Source organism: Papio anubis, chromosome 4 (genome assembly GCF_008728515.1).
Source record: "Papio anubis isolate 15944 chromosome 4, Panubis1.0, whole genome shotgun sequence".
Classification (NCBI taxonomy): domain Eukaryota; kingdom Metazoa; phylum Chordata; class Mammalia; order Primates; family Cercopithecidae; genus Papio; species Papio anubis.
The window spans coordinates 139,103,370-139,117,049 of NC_044979.1; the positions used below are offsets into that span (position 1 = coordinate 139,103,370).

General features: G+C 52.4%; 1 protein-coding gene and 1 pseudogene across 3 annotated transcripts in view; one reads left to right on the forward strand and one right to left on the reverse strand.

The window, feature by feature from the left end:
* Positions 1-13,447, reverse strand: part of LOC101008980 (mucin-12) — a 60,704-nt gene extending 47,257 nt beyond the window's left edge. Inside the window, exon 1 of one of the 2 annotated variants that reach the window (XM_031665532.1) lies at positions 13,135-13,447. In XM_031665532.1, the coding sequence (XP_031521392.1) occupies positions 13,135-13,204 (70 nt within the window). In that variant the 5' untranslated portion in view covers positions 13,205-13,447. The remainder of the gene's footprint in view (positions 1-13,134) is intronic. The other variant, XM_031665530.1, reaches the window with a different exon arrangement.
* Positions 5,444-7,365, forward strand: LOC103882750 (annotated as a pseudogene). Its single transcript, XR_001900631.3, has one exon. The product of XR_001900631.3 is annotated as a protein downstream neighbor of Son pseudogene (transcript).
* Positions 13,448-13,680: the final 233 nt, after the last annotated feature.

The following is a 13,680-nucleotide window of genomic DNA, read 5'->3' on the forward strand; positions in this document are numbered from 1 at the left end:
GGTGGTCACTGGCTTCTGTGTCACGGGAGTGGGGGTGTAAGAGCTGGTGAAGGCCACCTGCGTCGTGGTCACACAGATGGAGGTGGGGTGGGAGATGGTGATTGTAAAGCTCGTTGGATACACGCACTCAGTGGTGGCCGAATAGACCAACACAGTGGGTGGAGTGGTTTCAACCTTGAAAGCAAACTTGGACGTCGGGGTGGTTGAGGTGTTGGAACTGACTGGAGAGGTGAGCAGTGTTTCAGAGATGAGTGTGTCATAGGAGGAGGTAACGAGCGTCATAGGTACATTTTCCCTGTGGCCAGGAGCAGAAGAGACAAGCTGGGGGACACCGAGTGGCCGCCCAGCCAGGTCTCTGGAGTGTGGAGAATTGCTGAGCACAGCGCGGGCTGCTTCCGCCCTGGGGAAAGGCACATGAGAGATGGATGTGGCCGTAGATACAGTTCCTGCATTGGCAGCAGAGCAGAGGAATCCACTGGTAAGTCCGTGGGTCATTTTGTCACATCACTCATGTAAGTTACTCACTCACTCCCATTTTCCAGGCAGCATCACAGAGGGCAGGGCATGCCACAGCTCACTCCTGCATCAGAGGCAGCTTGGAGCTGGGCGCTTTGTGGTGCTGGAGCCCACTGCCTGTCTGCTCCTAGGGGAGCAGTGGGGCATGGGAGCGCTCCTTCCTCACCCGGCCTTGGCCTTGTCATGGCAGGTCCTTCTGTCCTGGGATAGCCAAGCTGGGCAGAGCCTCCCTCCCCTCCCTTCCCTCCTCTGGTCACACGCAGGCCCCTCCTCCCTCTGCCCCTTCCTCTCCTCCCTCTGCTGCTGCCTGGAGTCCTCCCATCCCCTCCATTAACCTTCTGCTCCCACCATGGCTTCTCCCTGCACCCTGCTGCTGTCTGGGCTGACTCCCGCTTTCAAAGAGAAAAAGAGAGAACACAGCCAAATCCTAGCAGGGGACGCATCACAAAAACCATGAGACAGAGAAAGCTGCACAAAGAGGGCCAGGCGCAGTGGCTCACGCCTGTAATCCCAGCATTTTGGGAGCCCAAAGCAGGTGATCACCTGAGGTCAGGAGTTCCAGACCAGCCTGGCCAACATGGTGAAATCTCATCTCTACTGAAAAAAAAAATACAAAAATTAGCCAGGTGTGGTGGCGTGCACCTGTAGCTGAGGTAGAAGAATCGCGTGAACCTGGAAGGCAGAGGCTACAGGAAGCCAAGGTCGCACCACTGCACTCCAGCCTGGGCGACAGAGCAAGACTTCATCTCAAAAAAAAAAAAAACTGCACAGGTAACATCAAGGAGAAACAGAGGCTAAGCTCACACGCTAATGACTTCAAGGGGCATGGAGTGAGGACCACGCGGAGAGGTAGAGAGACAGGATGGAGAAGGAAACTTCCAGAAGGAGCTACCTCAGCAGTCATGTGTGATGAGTTCCGGAGACCTTAAGGCTTAGTGGTGAGTGTTCATCACAAAAATAGACATATTTTTCTATAACTCTTCCATTTTGGCCACAGGATTCATTAGTTTACAAACATGAACCCCAGCATGTGGATTTCAACCCATTTCACAGATGGTGTGACTTAGGATCAGAGATCCTGCTGTTGGGGGCAGTCACAGGCAAGGAAGACCGGCAGCCACAGCAGACGGGAAGTGGAAAATACTGGACCTGCTGCCCCTCACCTCAGGCACAGCCCATCTTGTGGGTGAGAGCTGGGGTGTCAAGTCTCAGCCTAGCTCGCGGGTGTCAGGGAAGTGGGGTCAGGAATTATGAGAAGCCCCAAGTTACACCACTTGACTCCAGGATGTGCCCCTGGAGGTGACTGAGAAGGGAACTCATGGGCCTCTGGGGTCAGGGATCAGAGGCAGACACTGGAGAACAGGGACAAGAGAAGTACAGAGGAATTGTGGGGTGTTCCTGCAGGGCAGAAGAGAGAAGCCTGGGACCCCATGCCGGGTAGTCTCAGACGCACCCCTGGAAGCAAAGTGGACTTCAGAAGCTCCCTGCCCTGGTCCTGGTACCAACAGCCGTGCCCAGACACATGGGCCCTGGCCGGGGTGAGAGAGTGACAGCAGAGCTGGGGAGGAGCTGCTGAGGGACAAAAGGCAAAGAGGCTGAAACCGGAAGTCGGAAACCAGGGGCAGAGGTCAAAGGGCTCTCGGGGAGGGAGAGGTCAGTTTGGAGGGGGCACTGGGGCTGGGGGCGTGAGGCGGGTGACAAGAAGGAGCCAAGGTAGGAAGGGCACTGCTCTGGGAAGACGTAACTCCCACCCTCCACCCTCCTGCTGCAGACACAGGTTGGGGTGCAGCCCCTGCAACCTGTTCAGTGCTTGGTGGAGAGTGGCAGCGGGGACCCAGCTCCCTTGCTCCTTCTCAACCTCCGTTTTCCCTCTACCAAACCCTTCCTCATCCCCCCAAGGCCATGCCTCGGTTCTCCCTGCACCCAGAGCTGAGAGCAGCCCCTCCTCATTCCCCATCCCCAGGCCTCAGAGCCACCTTCTCCTCCACTCCCCTGGAACATAACATCAGGAGCTTCTCTCCAGCCCCCTCCCGCCTCTCCCCCTTACCTGTGGCCCCTGGGGAGGCCTTGAGCATCCAGAGGAGGCCGAGGAGCCCCAGCAGCTGCATTGGCCCAGCAGGCAGAGGGCTGGTGCAGAGCAGGTTCCAGGGCCAGGACAGCGGCAGGGACCGGGACGTGCACGCAATGAAAGTGCTGGTTATCTGTTCTACTGAGCACAGCCTCACCTTTGCACCGCCCCACCTCACCCCTCTTCCTCCCTTCTCTCTGCATCTGGACAGACGTCAGTGCTGTGGGAAGCAGGGACACGAGGGAAAAGGACAAATCCAGGAGGTGTCAGGCAGGGAGAGTCGCTGGTGGCCCAGCCCCACAGCCTGCCTGGCCCACGTGGAGCTGCCTGGAAACTGCCCTTCCTCCCCCACGCCCATGGAGGGTACCCTTGACCAAGGGCTTGGACTCTGGAGTTTGGCCCGACTCCTGCAGCCTCTCCTTAGTTTCAATTCCTCCTGCTAGGGAGACGGTGCAACCTCGCTCTCCTTCAAGTCTGCTCTGTCCCTTAATCTGCCCCCCGGCTCCATCCTGCCCCTAGTAGGACCCCACAGGCCAGACAAAACTGTGAGAGCAATTAACACAGAATTCCGTCTGAAGTCATTTTATTATCTGAAGAGTTGGGGCTAGGTCCAGAAAAGGAAACACAGATAACCAAAGGAAGCACTCAAAAATACTAGTCTGGGCCAGGAGTGGAGGCTCACGCCTGTAATCTCAGCACTTTGGGAGGCCAAGGGATCACTTGAGGTCAGGAGTTCGAGACCAGGCTGGGCAACACGGCAAAACCCCATCTCTACTAGAAATACAAAAATTAGTCTGGCATGGTGGCGGGTGCCTGTCGTCCCAGCTACTCGGGAGGCTGAGGCATGACAATCGCTTGAACCCAGGAGGCAAAGGTTGCAGTGAGCCAAGATCACACCACTGCATTTTAGCCTGAGCAACAGAGCAAGACTCCATCTCAAAAAAAAAAACTAGTTTGGACCTAGCACATTGTTTGACCTTCCTAGGTGGTAACTATTAGGAAGATTGAGTCTATCCAGTTTGGGCAAAGGTATGAAGAATAGATGTTCTCGCCTAGATGGTGGGTTTACAGGTGGGTTGGTTTGCTTTAAAAGGGTAATTTGAGGCTGGGCGCAGTGGCTCATGCCTGCAATCACTTTGGGAGGCCAAGGCAGGCAGACCACTTGAGGTCAGGAGTTTGAGACCAGCCTGGCCAAAAGGGTGAAACCCCGTTTCTACTAAAAATGCAAAACTTAGCCAGGCTTGGTGGCGCACATCTGTAATCCCAGCTACTCAGGGGACTAAGGCAGGAGAATTGCTTTTTTGAGACAGAGTCTCACTCTGTCATCCAGGCTGGAGTGCAGTGACATGATCTCGGCTCACTGCAACCTCTGTCCTAGTTCAAGTGATTCTCCTGCCTCAGCCTCCCGAGTAGCTGGGATTACAGGCGTGTGCCGCCATGCTCGGCAATTTTTTTTTTTTTTTGTATTTTTGCTAGAGAGCAGGTTTTGCCATGTTGGCTTGGCTGGTCTCGAAATCCTGGCTTCAAGTGATACACCCGCCTCGGCCGCCCAAAGTGCTGGGATGACAGGTATAAGCCACCACGCCTAGCCCAGCATCTGTAGCTTGATTTCCTTCCTACTCTCTGCACCCTCTTCTGGGTACTCCAGTGCACACTGAGAACTGGTGAGGTTTTGGAGAAGCAGACAGTAGAATGAGGGAAGACTACCCTGAGAAGGCAGGAAAATCATTTCCACTGCTCTGCAGGGGAGCTAAGGCGCAGGAATGCCCTGAAAGATGAGGGGACATGTGCTGGATTGAGCGTGATGTTTGCTGGGGAGAGAGTGGTGGTGCAGGTGCATTTGTAGGTGACAAGAGCAGTAAGACCAAGCTGAGATGTTTGTTTATTTATTTATTTGAGACAGAGTCTTGCTCTGTCACCCAGGCTGGAGTGCCGTGGTATGATCACAGCTCACTGCAGCCTCCACCTCCCAGGTTGCAGCAATTCTCCTGCCTCAGCCTCCCAAATAGCTGGGATTACATGTACGCACCACCATGCCCAGCTAATTTTTGCATTTTTAGTAGAGACAGGGCTTCACCGTGTTGGCCAGGCTGGTCTCAAACTCCTGACCTCAGGTGATCCACCCCTCTTGGCCTTCCACAGTGCTGGGATTACAGGCATGAGCCACCACATCCGGCCCTATAAGCTGAGATATTTAGACATCAGAGGAACCTCTGTGGGCTGAGTAGGCCTGGAAATGCCTCTGTAGGGCAGATCAGCGTCAGAGAGGCCATTGAGAGGCACCCAAAGCCATCCTGGGAGGAGGACATGAAGGTCCAGCTGGGAACCCAACTCCCCTGGAAATGGGGGCTCCACCTGATGGTTGGCTGAGGGGCACTGAGATGTATGGTCCAGGAGGCTGTGTTGACTGGGAGGAGAGGAGCCTCTTTTTGCTGGATGACAAGGGTTTCCAGTTGAGTCTGTTGAGTTTGGGGTGATGGTGAGGTTTCTGGGTGGAGCTGTCCTGGAGGCCTTGGGTCTCAGGGGAGGGCTTCCGGGATGGATCCACTGCCATTGCCCCAGCCCCTGCTATGGGCCGAGGTATGAAAATGTGGGTGCTCACCATGCACTAAAACGGCCAGCATCTTGGTCTTGAACTTTGCAGCCTTCAGAGCTGTGAGAAATAAATCTCTATATTTTTTGTTGTTTTTTAGATGGAAGTCTTGCTTTGTTGCCCAGGCCTGCCTCGAACTCCTGAGCTTAAGCTATCCTCCCACCTCAACCACCCAAAGTGCTGGGATTACAGGCATGACCCACCGTAACCGGCCAATATCTATTATTTAAGCCATTCAGTCTATGGTCTCTGCTATGGTAGCCCAAGCTGACTAAGACAGGCTGCCTTCAAGATTTTCTCTTCATCAGCTGGGTGCAGTGATTCATGCCTTGTAATCCCAGTGCTTTGGGAGGCCGGCCTCAGCCGCCGCGCGTCATGGCCCTATCAGTTCCCTGCTACTCACCCAGCTTCCGAAAGCCGCCCGAGGTAGTGCGGCTCCGACGGAAAAGGGCCCGGAGCCGTGGAGCTGCCGCCTCCCCGCCCCGTGAGCTGCCGGAGCCGGCGGCCCGCCGAGCCGCCCTGGCGGCGGGGTTGCACCTTCGCCCTTTCCCTGCCGCGGGGGGCAGAGGCGGTGGCGGCGGCCCGGCCGCTGCCCAGAGGAACCCTTTCGCCCGCCTGGACAACCGACCGCGGGTCGCCGCGGAGCTCCCCGACGGGCCGGCCCGCGAGCAGCCGGAGGCGCCGGGCCCGTTTTTAGATTCTAATCAAGAAAATGATTTGCTATGGCAAGAGAAGTTCCCTGAAAGAACAACTGTTACTGAATTACCCCAGACTTCACATGTATCGTTCTCCGAGTCTGATATTCCATCCTCAGAAAATACTGAGTTACCTGTGGACTGGAGTATTAAAACCCGACTCCTTTTCACCTCTTCTCAACCCTTTACCTGGGCAGATCATTTGAAAGCACAGGAAGAGGCTCAAGGTCTTGTCCAGCATTGTAGGGCAACAGAAGTTACTTTGCCTAAAAGTATACAGGATCCCAAACTCTCCACTGAGCTCCGTTGTGCCTTCTAGCAGAGCCTTATCTATTGGCTCCACCCTGCTTTGTCTTGGCTACCACTGTACCCTCGTATTGGAGCTGATAGAAAAATGGCTGGAAAGACAAGTCCTTGGTCAAATGATGCAACCCTGCAGCATGTTTTAATGAGTGACTGGTCCGTGAGCTTTACTTCTCTATATAATTTGCTGAAGACAAAACTTTGCCCCTATTTCTACGTTTGTACCTATCAGTTTACTGTCCTGTTCCGAGCAGCCGGATTAGCTGGAAGTGACTTCATCACAGCTCTCATATCTCCTACAACTCGAGGTTTAAGAGAAGCTATGAGAAATGAAGGTATTGAATTTTCTCTGCCTTTAATAAAAGAAAGTGGCCATAAGAAGGAGACAGCATCTGGAACAAGCTTGGGATATGAGGAGCACGAAGTGTGTATGTGAAGACACAAGCTCTTTCTGGATACAGAGACCAGTTTAGTTTGGAGATTACAGGTCCTATCATGCCTCATTCTCTGCATTCACTGACCATGCTGCTCAAATCTTCACAGAGTGGGTCTTTCTCTGCAGTACTACATCCACACGAGCCAACTGCTGTATTTAACATCTGCCTGCCAGTGGACAAAGTACTTGATATGGAGGTTGTTCATAAGGAGCTTACTAACTGTGGTTTGCACCCTAACACTTTGGAGCAACTTAGTCAAATACCATTACTTGGGAAATCAGCTTTACGGAATGTGGTGCTGAGAGACTACATTTATAATTGGAGATCCTGAACACCAAAGTAAGCCTAAAAGGAATCTTTGAGGAAAAAAGCCTTCTAGCAAGGAAATTCAAGATTCCTAAAGTTGAAGGAATATACTGACATGTTTATAAACATAACTTTTATTACAGTAGCATCTAAGGTTTTAAATCAGTGTTTTCTGCTTTTACTATTTTCAGATTAGATTTTTAGATATAAAGATGAAAAAGTCAGATAACTCAAATGAGCTATCTGTATCCCTACAACCTAATTGTATATTGAGTAGAAATTGAATTAATATGTTTCCTTGCAAATGGGAAATCACATAGCAGTTACCTCATGGCATTGTGACTAATGGCATCAAGGCAAAAATACGTTACTTTACCATTTACCTAAGACTGTTAGCAGGTTCTTGTTCCATAAAGGTAGAAAATAAATATAGATAACATCTACTGAGCTAGCTGATTGGTGATGCTTCTACCTTAATATCTTTCCTACTGATTTATAATTCCTTTATTTTCACATATACTAAAACTCTAATGCATGTTAATTCAGATAAAAAGGCATTTTGTATTCCACATAGAATAGTGTTAAGAATTGTGAAGTACACTGAGCTGTCATGGCAAAGTAGTATTTAATGTGCTTATAGGGTGTGTGTGTGTGTGTGTGTGTGTGTGTTGTGTGTGTGTAGGGATTGTATAATTCACATTTTTAAAATAAAAGTGCTTAGAAATCAAAAGCAAAAAAAAAAAAAATTGGCCGGGCGCAGTGGCTCAAGCCTGTAATCCCAGCACTTTGGGAGGCTGAGACGGGTGGATCACGAAGTCAGGAGATCGAGACCATCCTGGCTAACATGGTGAAACCCCATCTCTACTAAAAAATACAAAAAGCTAGCCAGGCGTGGTGGCGGGCGCCTGTAGTCCCAGCTACTCAGGAGGCTGAGGCAGGAGGATGACGTAAACCCGGGAGGCAGAGCTTGCAGTGAGCTGAGATCTGGCCACTGCACTCCAGTCTGGGCGACAGAGCAAGACTCCGTCTCAAAAAAAAAAAAAAATTAAGATGGATGTGATGGCTCATGCCTGTAATCCTGGCACTTTGGGAGGCCGAGGCAGGAGGATCCCTTGAGTCCAGGAGTTCGAGACCAGCTCGGGCAACATAAGGATTTAAAAAAAAAAAAAAATGAGCTGGTCATAGTGGCACATGCTTATAGTCTTAGCTACTTGGGAGGCTAAGGGGAGAAGATCTCTTGAGTACAGGAATTATAGACTGCGGTGAGCTGTGATTGCACCATTGCACTCCAGCCTGGGTGACAGAGTGAGGCCCTGTCTCAAAAATTTTTTTTCTCTCTTTATCTTTGATTTTCAACAATTTGACTCTGACTATAATGTCTGTGGTTTGTGGTCCTTCTTTTAGTTTTGGGAAATTCTTAGTGATTATTGTCTTCAAATATTTCTCCTGCCCTGTTCTCTCTCTCTTCTCCTTCTGAGATTCCAATGACATGTATGTTAGGACATTCCATATTGGACTATAGCTCTTGGGTGCTCTGTTCTGCACAAATCCCCACCACCCCTTTCTGGATTTCAGGTTGAGTAATTTTTATTGACGTATCTTCAGTCAATTGACTGAATATAAAAACTGATTTATCTTCAGTTTTTACTGACTTATCTTCATAATTATTTCCTCTACTGTGTCTTATTTACTGCACATCCTGTTGAAAAGAAGTCTTGGCCAGGTGCAGTGGCTTATACCTGTAATCCCAGCACTTTGGGAGACTGAGGTGGGAGGACAGCTTGAGCACAGGAGGTCGAGGCCAGCCTGAGCAACATAGTGAGGCCCCATCTCTACAAAAAATACGAGAAAAAAAATTAGCTGGGTGTGGTGGTGTGCACCTGTAGTCCCAGCTACTTGAGAGGCTGAGACAGGAGGAATGCTTGAGCCCAGGAGGTCGAGGCCGCAGTGAGCTGTGATTATGCCACTGCATTCCAGCCTGGGCAACAGAGAGAGACCTTGTCTCAAATAATAATAACAATCTTAAAAAATTAGAAAAGAACTCTTTATCTGTGATATTATGGCTTGTATTTCTACCATCCTCATTTAAAAGAAGCCTCTTGAGAGGCACCGAGAGCCACCCTGGAATAGGAGATGGACAGTCCAGGAGGCTGTATTGACCGGGAGGAAGGAGCCTCTCTTTGGTGGAAGACAAGGGTCTCCAGTTGCGCCTTTTGAGTGTGGGGTGACGTGAAGTTTCTGGGAGGAGCTGTTCTGGAGTCCTGCGGCTCCCGGACAAGGGACACAGTCTAGAACTCTACCTTCTCCAAGTGCTGCAAAGGGCACAAGGGCCAGAAAATGCCAGGGACCCACATGGGGACTGGAACTGGTATCCTGTTTTGTGCACATGAAGCTCCAAAGTGTTCCTAGTAAGGGTCCAGGAGGGGATGGTGCAGGGGAGAGGGACCAAGTGTCTGCCCCGGAAGGGCAGGGTCAGGGGTCTGAAGGGGTCAGCACTCTTTAGCTGAGAAAGGTGAAGCTGGGAGTGGAAATGGTTAACATCTATAAATTTGGGAAGAGAGTGGTGGAGCTGAGAACAGATTTGTTCACAATAGACAAAGGGGCAACCTTTGAAACTCGAGTGATGTAAAATCTGAAGCAATTACAAGGAGTGCTGTTTTATACAGAGAGTAATAGACTTACGCATTCAGCAAACACCAAAGGCTGGCTCTGCCTGGGCAGGTGCTCTGGAGGAGGCAGGGGGAATAAACAGTTTATAGGAGAGTTAATGAGATGGGATTGGGGCAGAAACGGCCACAGCCCAGTCTGCTGCTGGAGCTACGAGAGGGGGCCCGGGGCTGGAGGGGCACAGAGGGGACCTCTGGGGGCCTTCCATCTGGGCTGATGAGGGTACAGGGAGAGGGAGAGGCAGCGTTTGAGTTTGGTGGCGGTTGAGAAGTAGTACAGGAAGGAAGTATTATATTAACAGATGCTCAAAGGCCTTAGACAAATTCAGAACCACACTGTCTGAACTTACACGGAGCTAGGGAGAGAATTGGGATATGGGTAATCAGATTCCCTGGAGAAGATCTAATCTTGGGTGGCACTGGGATGAGCTGGGGTCACCCACAGCTCATTGGGGTGTGGGAAGGCCCAGAGACCCCCACACCCCAAAAATATTAAAAATATTTCCAGTCCCCATGTGGGTCCCTGGCATTTTCTGGCCCTTGTGCCCTTTGCAGCACTTGGAGAAGGTAGAGTTCAAGACTGCGTCCCTTGTCCGGGAGCCACAGGACTCCAGAACAGCTCCTCCCAGAAACTCCATGTCACCCCACACTCAATATATTAAAATATTAAAAATGGGCCAGGCATGGTGGCTCACTCATGCTTATAATCCCAGCGCTTTGGGAGACCAAGGTGGGAGGATTGCTTGAGGGCAGGAGTTTGAGACTAGCATGGGCAAAAATATTTTATTTTTTAATAAAAAAATGTTTTAAAGTTAGGGCCGGGCACAGTGGCTCACACCTGTAATCCCAGCACTTTGGGAGGCCAAGGTGGGCAGAACACAAGATCAGGAGTTCGAGACCAGCCTGGCCTACTTGGTGAAATCCCCTCTCTACTAAAATTACAAAAATTAGCTGGGCATGGTGGCAGGTGCCTGTCATCCCCACTACTTGGGAGGCTGAGGCAGGAGGGTTGCTTAAGCCCGGAAGGTGGAGGTTGCAGTGAGCTGAGATCCCGCCACTGCACTCCAGTCTGCTGAGCAAAAGAGCAATACTCAGTCTCAAAAAAAAAAAAAAAAAAAAAAAAAAGCTACAGATGCCACTGGTAGTCTCTGATCTGACATCTAAACTGCTCCCCAAGGACCCAGAATCCATTCCTGGAGCAGGGCATGGTTTTCAGAGAACTGGGGTCTGCTACAGGAGGAGAGGCACGGGTACAGAAAACTGGGGTCTGCTAGAGGAGGAGAGCCGCGGGTGCAGAGAACTGGGGTCCACTAGAGGAGGAGAGGTGCAGGTGCAGAGAACTGGGGTCCTCTAGATGAGGAGAGGCATGGGTGCAGAGAACTGGCGTCCTCTAGGGGAGGAGAGGCACAGGTGCAGAGAACTGGGGTCCTCTAGGGGAGGAAAGGCAAAGGTGCAGAGAACTGGGGTCCTCTAGGGGAGGAGAGGCACAGGTGCAGAGAACTGGGGTCCTCTAGAGGGGGAGGGGAGGCATGGGTGCAGAGAACTGGGGTCCTTTAGAGGCAAAGGGGCGTGGGTGCAGAGAACTGGGGTCCTATAAGGAGAGGCGTGGGTGCAGAGAACTGGAGTCCTCTAGAGGGGAAGAGGGGCGCAGGGCACAAATCGCCTGTCAAGTGATGGCCATGTTCATTATTTGCTGTGTGGCCCCAGGCAAATCGCTCATCCTCTCTGAGCCTCCATATCCTTATCTGCCCTGACTTCCTTACACAGTCCTCCTGGTGACAATCATATGAGCTACGTGCTGGGGAATGGCCTTGTGAAGGGCAGAGCTCTCTACAAGAGGAGGGCAGGGGTCTCTGGATCTAATCAGACCTTCCAAAGCCCTCCGGAGTGGTCCTACTTGCCTGGCCTCACACCCTCCTGCTTTCTGCACTGGCCATAGATAGATGGTTTTCTGACTGTTTTACACACGAAGGGATTCACCTGTGTTATCTTTGCCACACAATTATAAGCACCTGAGGGACAGGGGCTTTGGTTGCTTAGGGGCCATCTCTAACACATGGCTGGGTACACCGAGGCAATGCCACCTGCTGACTCCTGGGGCCTTCATCATCACTGTCATCACCTCCATCACCCTCTCCTTGAATAATCTGACTAGAGAGATCTGCTGGGCCAGGCCTTGGGAGCAGGGATGCGAAGGACCCCTCCTAAGACCCATCCAGGCCCACAGCTTCCCACTCCTGTATATGAACTTAAAGGGAATCTATACGTTATTAATAAACTCTCATAATGTCCCCAAATCCACAGAGTTCATCACTCCAGCCCTTGAAACTCTCCCATCAGCTCCTCCCCACCTGTACCTCTCTCCGAACATGTCCGGGTGGGGTAAAGAGGTCTCATCTGTCAAGGCTTGGCAGACAGAAGCCGCCTCGGAGGGCCTGAGTCCCTGGCTAGGAGGATGGTGGGACTTCCCTGGTGGGTTACCTCGAAGGTGTCCTGCAGGGCTCCAGAGACCCCCACATCAGCTCCCTGCCCCCTCACGACCCCTTCTGCCCTCCCCACAGCCTTCAACTCAAGGTCTCCCTCTCCCACCTCTCCTCATCCCTGTCCACCCCTGCCAGGAAGGAATCAGAAAGTCTGCTTTTTATGAGGGAAATCAGCAGGTCAGAGCCATCTCTCAGACACAGCCACCACCAGGCTGAGCAAGGACCCCCAAACTCCTGTCTTTTCCCGCAGCCCCTCAGCCATTTTTTTAGACGGTTTTTTACTCATGTTGTGAGACTGGAGGGCGGTGGTGCCATCTCACCTCACTGCAACCTCCACCTCCGCCTCCCATGTTCTAGTGATTCTCCTGCCTCAGCCTCCCAAGTAGCTGGGATTACAGGGGTGCCACACCATGACCAGCTAATTTTTGTATTTTTATTAGAGACGGGGTTTCACTATATTGGCCAGGCTGGTCTCAAACTCCCAACCTCAGGTGATCCACCCACCTCGGCCTCCCAAAGTACTGGGATTACAGGCATGAGCCATCACAACTGGCCCCGTCAGTCATTTCTAAATGGAGGGGATTCCCCAGGTGCACCTGAGGCTCCCCCAGGTCAAGAAAGGACACTGTCAGACACCCCTCTGGATTCCCTCTCTCCCGACCAGGGCTGCCAGCATGTGCAGTGCCCCTGTGAGGCTTGGAAAGACCCATCCCTCCAGCAGATAAAGCCCCCAGGAGGAGGGTGGGCAGAGCCCACTGCCTGTGACAAAACCCCCTCATCCTCCGGGAGGAGCCTGGAGGGCAGAAGCTGTGGATTTCAGCCACTCCATGGCCAGGGGCTGTGTGCAGACCATCCCCTACACACCACAGGCACCCACAGGTCTCCACAGTGACCCCTTCAGCAGCCCCAAGGCAAGATGAGGTCACAGCATGGGTCTCCAGCCCTGTGGCAGCCCCTTGCCATGCAAAGGGGAGGAGGCCACCTGCAACCCTGCTGCCTGAGGCAGGGGCGTGTACTATGACCACCCAGGAGCACTGGACCCGGAGCATCAGCCCAGGGGCACTCACCCTGTGTCAATGTAGCAGTAAAGGACGCGCAGAGCCAGAGAGCCAGCGTCGGAATCCAGATCACCAGCATTTCCCGGGGAACGGGCCCCTGGCTGCCCGCCTTCCCCCGTCAAGAGGGACCAAGAAATGAAAGCCTCCCAGGAAGGGATCAGCTATAAAAAGGACCTCAGAGAACTTTGCCTTGAAGAAGAGCAGTGCCTGTCCCAGGGCAGAGGTGAGGTGATGGCGTGGGGTGGGTGGCGCGTGGTGATCACAGGGAGTTAGACAAAAGGCAGCCTATCCACCCTCCTCCCTTATAAGTCCTGGAGCAGTGACCGCCCTGAGCCGGGGACCCTCTCTTTCAGCGGAAGTCAGAGCCACTGTGGGTGGAGCAGCGAAGGAGGGAGGGACAGAAGCTGGAGGTGTGAGCACACCACGGATGCCAAGAGGTGGGGGCCAAGAAGCGCCGGAGGGCGGGTGACCATGGAGGGAAGGGGCAGCCGGCAACAGGCCAGAGCAAGCTAAGGACCCTCCACTCCCACCCCCGAGAAGCCCCTCTCTCTTCCA